Genomic DNA, 12731 nt, shown 5'->3' on the forward strand with positions numbered 1-12731 from the left:
GCGTATTGCTGCCACACCAGAAACAGAAAGAAAAGATCTGTATCACGTTATAACGTGATAACTTCATGTTTTACATAAAAGTTTCACGTTATAACGTGATAACTTCTTGTCATAAAACGTTTCACGTTATAACGTGATAACTTCTTGTTTTAACATAAAACGTTTCAAGTTATAACGTGAAAATCATGTTTGAATAAGGAAACGATGTGCGCCGTCTGCATGATTTCTTTTCGTAGCCGTAGTTTGTGAAGACGCTCTCTGATTGGCTAGCCCGCGTACAGCGAAGACCCTCTCTGATTGGTTTAGCCACGACGGGCTCTGGGATAGAAATGTCCGCCTTGTACACACACAATTGTTCACACATTACATATATATTCTCCTAGAATACATATTTATGGACCACCAGCCCTGATTCCAAACTCTAAGCATAACCCACTTCGAAAGAGGGCCAAAGCATAACCACTTCGAAGCAGAAAATAGTGTAATGTTCTGGGGTTTTGTGTGTCACTGTTAGCTGGGGGTGTGTTTCCCCCCGGGAGAGATAGGAGGTGGCACCGGAAGTTATGTGGTTGTCGTGGAATATACGTGGAAGCAGGTAGCTGTGTGTACATCACAAGCGAAGTATTGACCTGTATGTAATGATATCACTGGAATTAAACAACCCCAAAGAAGCATAAACTACGGAAGCCCTAAGAGGCCATACATTCATACATTTTATTTGCTCCGTTTTCCCGTGATAACGAGTTAATTTAATTTGTTTTCTCATGATAACGCGATAATTTTCTCAAGATCTCGAGAAAACGAAACGATAGTCTATATATTAAATCACTGCAGGAAACATCATTCAGTGTCCCAATGTCAGAGGAGCAGGTAGCCCCGTTCGTGACTATGATGCACTCGGTGCATCACAGTCACGAAAGGGGCTAAGCAGGAGGATATTGATCACTGCGTCACATATCTCTTCAATCAAGGCCTGACACAGGCTGAAATAGCTTTATGCCTTGCTGTTACAGATAATATATATACACATTAATGTGCCTCAAAGTGCAATCAAAGTGAGCTCTCAAAGAGCACCTGGCTACGGGAGGCTGCAACGCGAAACTGGCCCCCGTATGTCCAAACCCCTCCCACCCGTTTTCGAAGTCTGAAGTCCGTTTTCTCGTGATAACGCGATAATTATGTCGTTATCACGGGAAAACGAAGTCCATTTTCTCGTGATAACGAGATAATTATGGCGTTATCACAGGAAAACGGAGCAAATAAAATTTATGAATGTACGGCCTCTTAGGGCTTCCGTAATAAACCCCTCCTCATTCTTCCTAACAATAAGGGTATGACAGAACACTACAATATATATGTAACGGACATTTCTATCCCGAGCCAGATTCATTCTTCCTTCTGTACAGCCCCATGCATTTTAACACCCTTCTAGTGTACACTACTAATGTACACAAGCCATAATTCCTAAATGTTCCGGTCTCGCAGACGGCGCACATCGTTTCCTTATTCAAACATGATTTTCACGTTATAACGTGAAACGTTTTATGTTAAAACAAGAAGTTATCACGTTATAACGTGAAACGTTTTATGTTAAAACAAGAAGTTATCACGTGAAACATTTTATGTTAAAACAAGAAGTTATCACATTATAACGTGAAACTTTTATGTTAAAACAAGGAGTTATCACGTTATAACGTGAAACGGATTTATTTTATTTATTTTTTTGGCAGCAATACGCTTCCGTAAATACGCTTCCATACCATGATAATGTTGACTGACTCATGATATAGCACAGGGCTGTCCTCCACTAAAGAAATCATCATCTGAATAATAATTATAGGACTTTGTCAACAACAGTTTTTTCTCTCCGACAAATTTTTTCACATTTTGTGAATATTATGCACTTAACATTTTCCAGGAAATAACTTAAAGGTGCTATAGATAACGTTTTTATGTAGTGTAATCATTTAAAATATATATATATAAATCCACAGAGCAGAGAAAGGTGCAGAATAAAATATTGCTTCCCCCCCAAAAGAATATTGATTCATGAATTTATCATTTATTTTAAGAAAATATTGCGGGTCCAAAATGAATGTTGCTCTTTAAATGTTGCATGCATGTATCCCCTCCCTACTTCCCATTTCCCCACGTGGAATGCACCTGATTGGATAAATGACACACTGGTGCTCTAGTGTGACATCTAATGGCTGAATGTTATCTATATAGCACCTTTAATTCAGTATAAAAATATCTTAGATTAAAAAAGTCTTAAGAGACCCTAATGATTCAACTATTCAATTTAGTATTTAATTCCAGTGTAAAGAATGACGACTCAAAGGCCTTGTACAGTATAGGACACCTACCATGCTTATGAATAAAGGACAGTCCCTGTAATATCTGAAATGTGATGTTTCTGATGACTGCCTCAGGGAACAACTTGGTCCTGTGAAACCAAGACCAACACACAATGACTCAGTCTGACCCAAAACACTGTTCTCACTATAACAAATGGAAATTCTAACACAAAAAACGATAGAATCAGTTCAATCTGGAGTCTCCCAAACCTTTTATTTTGCAGGTGACTGCAATTTGAGGTCAGAACATTTCTGTGAGCCCAGTAATTAAAACACCAAAGTGTTCATGTGAGCTGTCAGCCAATGAAAACTGTGTAAAGACTGTGTGGATTTCATAGTGACTTCTGTACAGATGTTACCACTAACTTTTCTTTTCAAATTCACAGTTACGTTTTAGGGATTTCAGTTTCATTAGGAATTCATTCAGGTGCCCATTTTCACACCAAGCCAAGGTTGGGAAACCCTTAGTTTGTCCCTGCGTGTATAATGTAAGCTATGCTACACATCACAGCAAATTAACATAGAGTGAGATGAACTTAAGATCCCTCTGGCATGTAATTCACTTACTCGGAAGCATTCTATATTACCTAAACCTAGCCTACTTATATGTCAAACAAACACCCACCCTGAAGTTGTTGAAATGGTCAAAACTTGTCAAAACTCGAATGTGACTGAAAATAACAAATCGAATAAAGATGCCGGTGCCCAGATAGGAGACAGACTCTCTGTTGAAGGTTTGACAAGTTGGACCATTTCAACAACTTTGGGATGAGTGTTTGACAAATAAGTTACCCAGATCTTTTTTCAGGTAATACTAGAATGCTTCCAAGTACGTAAAATGAAATTTCATGACATAACGTCGCCTGAGTTAGTTAGCTTAGAGTAGCATTACATCTGGGGACCAGCAAGGAAACCCTTAGTTAAATCCTTTTCTGATTGGTCAAAGAAAACGAACAATGCTTGGTCAAAAAACATTCTTTCCCTTGGTCATATTTAACCTGAGCCGTTGATTTTGGGCAGAAATAATTTCAAATCAAAACTATTTTATAAACTAATTGTAATATTACCCATTAATTTATTTTTTTATTATTATGTTTTTGGTAGATTTTTATTTGTTTGTACTACCGGGCAGTCCGGTAGAGAGAGAGAGGAAGAACGGGAGACAGAGCGGGGGGGAGATATTTGGCAAAGGACACCGGGTCCGGGAATCGAACCCGGGTTGGCCGTTTCGCGACGCAGCGCGTTACATGGGTCGCCACTTGGGTGCCCTACCCATTCATTTCTAATGACCTGTCATGTCAATAAAACACCCAACATTTAAAATAAATATATTTTGTGTGTTCAGATGCCATGTGTGAACAAAGTCATGGAAGCTTATGACAAACAGATGAAATTAACAAAGATCTGATCTGATTTTACCACAAAGACAATCAGAATGCATCAGAATGCCACCAAAGCCACACCCCGTTAGGTAGCTAACGGAACGACTGATTTAAAAAGAAATCTGTCTCAAGTTGTCTTTTTTTTTTGGGAGTACTATTGATTACTGTCGAGATATAATAAGAAATCTATAATGTTGCCAAACATCTGCGGCAGCCTATTGATCCTTTAAGGCGTTCTTACCTCTCTTTCATGAGCTGGTAGAGGTTCTGCTTCATGAACTCAAAGATGAAGTAGAGGTAGTCGTTCTCCCGGATCACCTGCTTCAGTTTCACCACGTTGGGATGACTCAGCATCTTCAGGGACTGATGACGAGCAACAACAAATCAAAGTTAATATAATAATAATAATTCATTACATTTATATAGCGCTTTTCTAGACACTCAAAACGCTCCCCACAATGTAGGGTGGAAATTGCCTCCTTCACCACCACTGGTAGCACCAACAACCTTGGGCTACGCAGGCTCAATGGCTGCCATACACTGGCACCAGGCACACATCACACTACACAATGGACTACAATATGGACCACAATGGACTACAATATGGGAGACATACGTTAACTGAACGTCAGCTGAGCAAGTGATTGTGACGTATCCCGACTGGTATTTTTTATTCAACCGTTATGGCACCCTGTCACCTTTTTACTGGTGTTGTTGTATAATAATTTACTGGATTGAAGACGTATTTTTTTTCCCACTCTAAAATTGGCTTTTATTCAAGGGCGGACAAAATAAATATGACAGTGGCTCAGGAGGTAGTTCCCGGTTCGATTCCCGCTCCTCCCGGGCAGCGTGTCAATGTGTCCTTGAGCAAGACACTTAACCCCTAAATGCTCCCAATTTGTAGGTTGGCACCTTGCATGCTCGCCTCCGCCATCAGTGTGTGAATGGGTGAATGTGAGGAACAGAAAATGTAAAGCACTTTGGATAAAAACGCTATATAAAATGCACCATTTACACACATTTTCTGTCGAGGTTAAAAAGGTTAGTTTACATTTGTTTATGTTTGTAAACAGTAGGGCTGACCCCTATTAATCGATTAGTCGACTAATCGGTCGAAAGGAGCCGTAGTCGACTGGCCAACCTCTTAGTCGAATATATATAAAAAAATATATATATTGTTTTTTTAATCATTTTTTCCAAAAGAAAAGAGGCCTAGAAGCGTGGCTATAATGGCACGCATACCAGAGGCTAACTGCCTACGAAAACAGGCACAGAGGCACTGAAAGAGGATTTCACCCATCTAATGAACACACTAGACTAGACAAATATCCAGATGTATCCATCAGTGGACCAATTGCATGCTTTTGCAGAGGACAAGAAGCCTTCAGTCAACTCCTTCAGACATTAAGCACCCCCCACAGCCCAAATGGAACGATAAAAAAAAAAAAAAATTATACGTTTTTTCTTTTTTTTTTGTCGACCAATAGTCGACTAACGGCACATTTTGGCCAATCCTAGTCGACCATCCAAATCCTTAGTCGGGGACAGCCCTAGTAAACAGTGGAGTAACACCAACAAGTATCAACGCGTGTGACACGTGAATATCTTTGATCTCAGCGGGCCAGGGGGTCAAGAGGTCACCGGCGACGCTCCGTAACCAGAGCTGCGAATGGGCTCATCTGTCCGAGCGGGTGCTTTATCTCTCGCTTACCTTCACCTCTCTCAGATTCATGCACTCGTCCCAAGAATAGAACTTCCTTTTCATCCTATAGGAGGGAGGAAAGGAAGAGATTAGCGTCCCATTGTCCTTTAACGTGTAACGCACCAGCGAGCGGTCTGTATTGGATGATCATCATCATCACCACCATCAATCATCTCCTTAGCGCCGGAGACATTTCCCCATGTCGTATCCCACTCTCCCGGAGCAACACAACACTGTGTACTTTCACCGCTTTCACTGTCATCGGTGGTGTCGCCTTGCACTATAACCTTACATTTACAAACAGTGCCTAGCAAAGCCTGCGCCAAACATTCATTATTAACTCAGTCTCTTGGAGAGGCCGACTTGCGAGCGGATGATCCTTCAAACAAAATGGCAGTTTAGGTGACAAGCGGGTCATAACTGCACACACACATGCACGTCGGTGTTCGGTCAGAGTATAGAATGTTCAGCGCAAAAGCTAACAGACGGGAACCGATGGCTGACAATTGACCGGCCTGTTTGATTTGAGAGAGTTGAGCCATGGCGGAATACATGTTCTGGATGAGCAGTGGCCTAAGCTACAATAATGTATGTGTAGGGATGCACCGAAATTTCGGTGGCCGAAAACTTTCGGCCGAAAATGGCCTTTCGGCTTTTGGCCGAAAGAGTTTTTTCACCGAAAATATGTCACCGAAACAGAAACAACCTGTAACCTAACGCGTGTTGTTGTGATGATGTCGCGCTGTCGGGAGTCGCGCTGTTTCTATGTAAACTCTGTGCACAACGCGTCCAATAAATGCGTCTTTAACATGCTTTTATATCCTTATTTACTATATGCCCGTCGCGGTTAATCACTGAGTGATCAAATATGCATATTATTCAGAGCGAGAGGGGGGGGATTGTGTTTCTCACATTGACGCTGTCTGTCTGTCGCGCGTCTACTGTGCCGAGTCAAGCGAGCACATTCAGCTGGGGACTAGAAAGGTGCGCTCAGTAGAGCACAGATCTCCGCTGCGGCAGCCAGAGAAAAGATGGAATTAATGTACTGTATGCATTCAGAAGTGCTGAATAAATGTTTTATGGACCCATAATAGTGATTATTTATTATTTAAGTTAAGTTTTGCCATAATCATATATTTTTCCATAATCATAATGTTCCACCACATTGGTAAAAAAAATCTATTCTATGAATCATTTTTGGCCTTTCGGCTTTCGGTTTTCGGCCAACTGTTTTCTATTTTCGGTATCGGTTTCGGCCAAGAATTTCCCATTCAGTGCATCCCTAGTTCTGTGGTCTTCAACAAACAGTGACCCTTGAGATGCCTAACTTCAGAGTTAATTATATTGTTTACAGTACACCATTTTTATATTCAGATCTAATTTTATTGCCTATATTTATGTCTTTCTTACTGTTACCCTGCCCATACCTGTACCTCCCCTCCCCCCTCCCCGCATTTCCCCAAGGGGATCAATAAAGGAATATCTTAACTTACTTGATCATTTACATTTAGTTATTTAGCTGACGCTTTTATCCAAAGCGACTTACAAAATGTGAACAACTCGTCAAACAGTGTTGAACTTGAGTGCTACTCTCGGAGTGCATTGTAGTATAGACATATTAGCACAGTAGGTAGTAGTATAGGCATAGTAGCATAGCACATAGTAGTGATGATCCCAAAATTACGCCCCCCCCCCTCCAACACCTGGCTAATTCACAACTAAATGCACATGAAAGTCAAGTATTCTTCTCAAAGCCACATTCAAAATATATTCGGACTCTCATACTGCAGGCTATCTATGCAAGGAGTAATAATATGTTAAGAGTCTAGTAGCTCTCAAAGCCCCTTGCCAGTAAGAGTTTAAGCAGCTTAAGACAAAACCAGACTCGTACAGTACCACCACAAATAAGCATATGTCCTGCCTCACTGAACAGAGGAAACACTCACCTCTTGATGGCCACCAGTTCCCCAGACCCGGTGCACTTGCCCATGAGCACGCTGCCGTAGGTGCCGTCACCCAGCTGTCTGAGGGTGGTGTAGCGGTGCATCTCCCACAGAGACGCTTCTCCTTCACTGAAGAGCCGCTGGTCGTCCCACACAGTCAATCAGGCGCGGTGAGGTCGGAGCGCAGGAACGACGACAGAACCTGAAGGGATAGAACGGTTCTTGGTACAACTATGGCTTACAATCATATTGTTTATGTGCGTGAGACTCAGAAAGATGTAACGTTCAACACAACTGCCACAAAATGTTCATCCTTATGCCTTTGCTATGGTTACAGTATCCACCTTCTTCTGAGTGGCACCGAAACAACAGTTACTTGCATGACAACATTATCAAATATTCTCCTGGCAGCCATTTGAAGGAGTACCATCCAATAAATAGATCAGACTGTGAGAATGACCACTCTAGTAACCCAAGTTCTATGGAAGCAACATTACCTCTCTCTACAGAGCAACATTACCTCTCTCTACAGAGCAACATTACCTCTCTACAGAGCAACATTACCTCTCTACAGAGCAACATTACCTCTCTACAGAGCAACATTACCTCTCTCTACAGAGCAACATTACCTCTCTCTACAGAGCAACATTACCTCTCTACAGAGCAACATTACCTCTCTACAGAGCATCATTACCTCTCTACAGAGCAACATTACCTCTCTACAGAGCAACATTACCTCTCTACAGAACAACATTACCTCTCTCTACAGAGCAACATTACCTCTCTCTACAGAGCATCATTACCTCTCTCTACAGAGCAACATTACCTCCCTCTACAGAGCAACATTACCTCTCTCTACAGAGCAACAACCTCTCTCTACAGAGCAACAACATCCATGTACAGAGCAACATTACCTCTCTCTCTACAGAGAAACAACCTCTCTCATCACCTCTGACTCTCAATGCTGCTGTTGCTGCTGGTTCACAGACACATGGAGACAAGGCCACCACACAGAAGGAGAACACCCACTGCTGTCTTTACCTTTCTCTCTGCAGACTGTGCCACGGTGCCGCAGGGTGAATGTATCACTGGCAGGAGACTGTGGAAGACTGGAGATGTTTGAGCCTGGCTGTTGTCCTCTCGCTAGAGACCGTCCCACTGTGTCTCACCCGTCCTTAGCTCAGTCTTTGAACACAGAGGGATGCTCCTTTGTGAGGGAAAGTGGATTAAGTTTGCATGTGCTTGATAAAGCTGCCCAGAGAAACGAGCTCACAGCAGGGGAAGCAGGTGGAAGAGGTTTTTACCTGATTAAGCTTGTTGGGGTTGGAAATGGGCCCAATCGGTGTCATATTTAGTTTCTCGCGCCAGCCTATCTCTTCCACAATCGTTGAATGCTCTGTGAGCAAAGAGCGTTCGAAGATTGTGCAACAGATAGGCTGGCGTGTGAGACTAGGTCATATTTAAAGCAATGTATACCGTTACCAACTCTTCAGTAGCCAGGCCACTGCTAGCATTAATGCCTACACAGTACACTGTAAGAAAAAAAGCTGCAAGAAAACAGTAAATGTCTGGCATCAATGGTTTCCAAATACTTACTGTCAAATTACAGTAAAATCAAATACATTTACAGATTACAACCTTTATTTAATGGTTAATATTTTGATAAGTTAATTTACTGTATTTTTATGGTATTTACAATTAAAGTAGAAAAACAAAGGTAATCTGTAAAATAATACAGTGAATTTCCTGTGAAAAAACTTTTTTTTTACAGTGTAGGTTATGGGAAAAACCAGCCTGCATGAATCAGAACTACTGGAGTATAATCATGAAATACGTGGACCTATAGGATCACTTTCCTTCATATTACAATTGATAGGTCAGGAGCTATTTGATTGTTTTTGTGTTAAGTTTGTAGTTTGTTAAGTTCATCACTGGGTGGCAGCGCGGAGCGCATGGGTTTTGAATAAAGGCACAGGTGTATATGTCAATTAAGGTATTAATCTATAGGTATGGCGGGTGACGGAGACATCTCACGGTTTTTACCGCACGAACACACGCACGTACCCTCGCTCGTTTTCAGTATTATTAACAGCATTATGCAGAAATGATTGTTTGGCTCATCACATGTATTATGTTAAATACTTCAATTGAATGGGAACTTCACCCAACGGCAGGTGACACCACGCGACATTGGGTTTTTTCTAATTGCGCGTCAAAGACTAGGATTCCCCGCACGGCCGCACCCAACCGAGCGTCTACCAGGACATCAGGATAGTCGCTACACAAGTCAAAACCTCGATATTACCTGGACAATGGTAGAATTTGGAAAACCTACCTTGGTTGGATTGCTGCATCGCCTGTCTTCTGGATAATGACGGACGGATCATCATCCCGAAAGATCAAGGAGGTCCGGTTACTGTGTATCCCGTATGGGTTGCTTGCTGGGGCAGCATTGAAATGTATGCAGAAGTGGGCTACTGTGAGGATAATTGACTGCTTTCAAGTTTGTTATTGTATTGACTTTTTTTACGAAAGAGATTGTCGCGCTAGTCTTAAAGGAACAGTACGCATAATTGAAAATGGAGTCACAACATGATACTGTGGAGTCGACAGAAGGGCAAAGTGTTTGTGAAAAAAGAATAAGAGAGCCTTCTTTAAAAGGATTGTAAATGATGATTGAAAGGCTTCAAACAGACAGGAATGCATATTGTACACAACAAGCAAGGAAATTGATAAACAAAATCATCACTCTTTTAGTTTCCAATGTAAATGTTGTCCACAAGTCTAAAACAGTTCAAAGCCCTATGTCAAGCTGCCTCTGAGGCACATAATACATTGATGAGTGTCCTACAACTGAGGATATGCAGAGAAAGCAGGGCAAATGGTTTTATGCAACAAAGGAAACAAATGATACGTTTGTAAATGAAGTGTCAACATGGTTGAGTGAAAATGGGATTTTTCAGGACAATGATGCTGAAATTCAAAAAAAAGTATCCGATTTGCAAGAGGAAATTAAAGCTGGAGACAGTGTCTAGTAAAAGGTCAAGCAGAAGAAGCAATGCCAGTAGTACTGCATCAACACTCTTAAAGGCAGAGAAAGCAGCTTTGGAGCAAACCGCTGCTCTGCAAAGGAAACATGAAATCGAGGCACAAGAGGAGAAACTCAGACAGGAACAAGAGAAACTCCAACAGGAACAAGACAACCTGAGAAAAGTTAAGGAGCAACTGGAGCTTGATACACAAATGGCTGTTGTTACTGCAAGACTTTCTGTGCTGGAAGGCAGTGTTGTTGGAGGAAAGGCCCTGAATTCCTACCTGAGCAAAGGAATTAAAGAGCCGAGACCTCAATTCAACCTACAGGCAACTGCATTTGTGCCGAAGGAGAACACCCTGACTTCGGATCAAGGCTCAAGAGCGCCACCTATCTTTTCCACATATGATGTGCGACCAAAGGTGAATATGCACACATACTTTCAGGAGCAAGTACAACATCATGGAATTCCACAAGCAAAGGATACTACTCTCATGCCACAGTTTTTTTTTTCTTCATGTCAACGTTAACACGCACAATTGAGCCAAAAGTCACTCAATTAATGACAGATTTCATTGAGAAATTGAGGGAAAACTTTGCAAGTCGATTTGATGAATTTGACATGTCCAGAGAATTGATGCATTTTGTGAGCAACCCATTTGCCAATGTAGCTGCTATTTCCACAAAAGGACAAGAGTTCCTTGCATCACTTCACATTGATGAAGGTCTCCTGCAACTTGAAATAATTGACATGCAAGCATCATCTGCTCTGAAGCAGGCACTTGAGAATGAATCCACCACAACATTTTGGATAAAGTGTATTCATGTCAAGACATTCCCCAAAATAAAAACGCTGGCAATATCTGTGCTAACAATGTTTGGCTCAACATACACCTGTGAATCCAGTTTCTCTCACATGAATGCCATTAAAACAAGCAACGTGCCTCCTTGACAAATGAGCATTTGCATCACTGTTTGCGGGTAGCCCTCACTTCCTATGAACCCTCTTTCTCTGCCATTGCCCAGTCAAAGAAGTGCAATCGCTCTCTAGATGTGTGTATGTAGGCTAGGCCTGTCTGCCCCCCACCCCCCTGATGTTTGAGAGTTAAGAGTGGACAATAAGTGCTAATAAGATGCTGTGATTTGCTGTTGTTGCACAGACATGAAGCACTTTTTCATAAGCTCAGCTGCACTATAAATGTGTTTTTTTGTTCAAGTGTTGATGTTAGAATGTTCAGATGCACATCATGCACTTGTTTGTTTTTTATTATTTTTATATTGAAATGTTGAAGAGGAGATGTTGCAGTTGTTGCACAGTCATAAATGAAGCACTTTCTGCAGGAGATGTTGCAGATGTGGCACATAAATGAAGCACTTTTTTTGAAAAGTATACTACTTTTGCAATGTAGTTAAATAAAAGTTGTGAAAATGTGGTTGTGTGTTGTGTCAAGTGTACATATATTCATAGCACGGGGAGGCGCTGTGGCAGTCCGGCCCCTGGCCCCTTGGGTTTCTGACAATGTGGCCCCCTGAACAATTTAGTTGAATAGCCCTGGTCTACACAGAACGCTGCAGTGCAAAATACAGTGGACCAGGATGCCATTTGTGGAATCATGCAAAGGCAGAATGAACTCACCACATTGCTCATTCAACAGCAAATGTTATCTACTTTACCAAAAAGAGATATAACCGTATTTGATGGTGATCCATTGCACTTTATTTCCTTTGTTAGGACATTTGAACATTGTGTTGAAGAGGTAACATGCAGTTATCAAGACTGTTTGTATTTTCTGGAGCAGTACACCAGGGGGAAGCCCAGAGAGCTGGTGCGAAGCTGCTTACACATGCCACCACAACAAGGATATCAAAGAGCAAAAGGTCTTTTGAAAGAACACTTTGGTAATGAGCACAGGATAGCAACAGCCTACATGGAAAAAGCCTTTCGCTGGCCTGTTGTTGAAGCAGAGGATGTAGAGGCTAGGACCGCTACTGTTCCTAATTTATGCAAATGACATGTCATCAGCTTGTGACTGCAACTTGTTCCTCAGCCCTGCTGGTCTCTGATAAGAACAAGTTACAGGTTGAAAACCCCCTCAGCTCGGAACTAGGCAAAATCTGCATATGGCTCGCTGATAACAAACTATCAATACACATGGCCAAAACAGAGTCCATTCTCTTCGGTTCAAATAACAAACTCAGCAAGACCGACGGCTTCTCAGTTACAGTGGGTGACAATATTGTCACAAGGAAAGATGAAATTACCTACCTGGGTTCCATCCTAGAGGCTAATCTTTCCTGTGACAAAATGGCATC

General features: G+C 41.7%; 1 protein-coding gene across 1 annotated transcript in view; it reads right to left on the bottom strand.

Moving 5' to 3' along the window:
• Window positions 1-7491, bottom strand: part of LOC311239303 (serine/threonine-protein kinase MAK-like) — a gene marked incomplete at its 5' end in the record, with an annotated part of 52379 nt that extends 44888 nt beyond the window's left edge. Inside the window, 3 exons of the mRNA XM_084327609.1 lie at window positions 3981-4102; window positions 5454-5508; window positions 7391-7491. Of these exons, the coding sequence (XP_084183735.1) occupies window positions 3981-4102; window positions 5454-5508; window positions 7391-7491 (278 nt within the window). The remainder of the gene's footprint in view (window positions 1-3980; window positions 4103-5453; window positions 5509-7390) is intronic.
• Window positions 7492-12731: the final 5240 nt, after the last annotated feature.

Source organism: Notolepis coatsorum (genome assembly GCF_963971535.1).
Source record: "Notolepis coatsorum genome assembly, chromosome: 13".
Taxonomy (NCBI): domain Eukaryota; kingdom Metazoa; phylum Chordata; class Actinopteri; order Aulopiformes; family Paralepididae; genus Notolepis; species Notolepis coatsorum.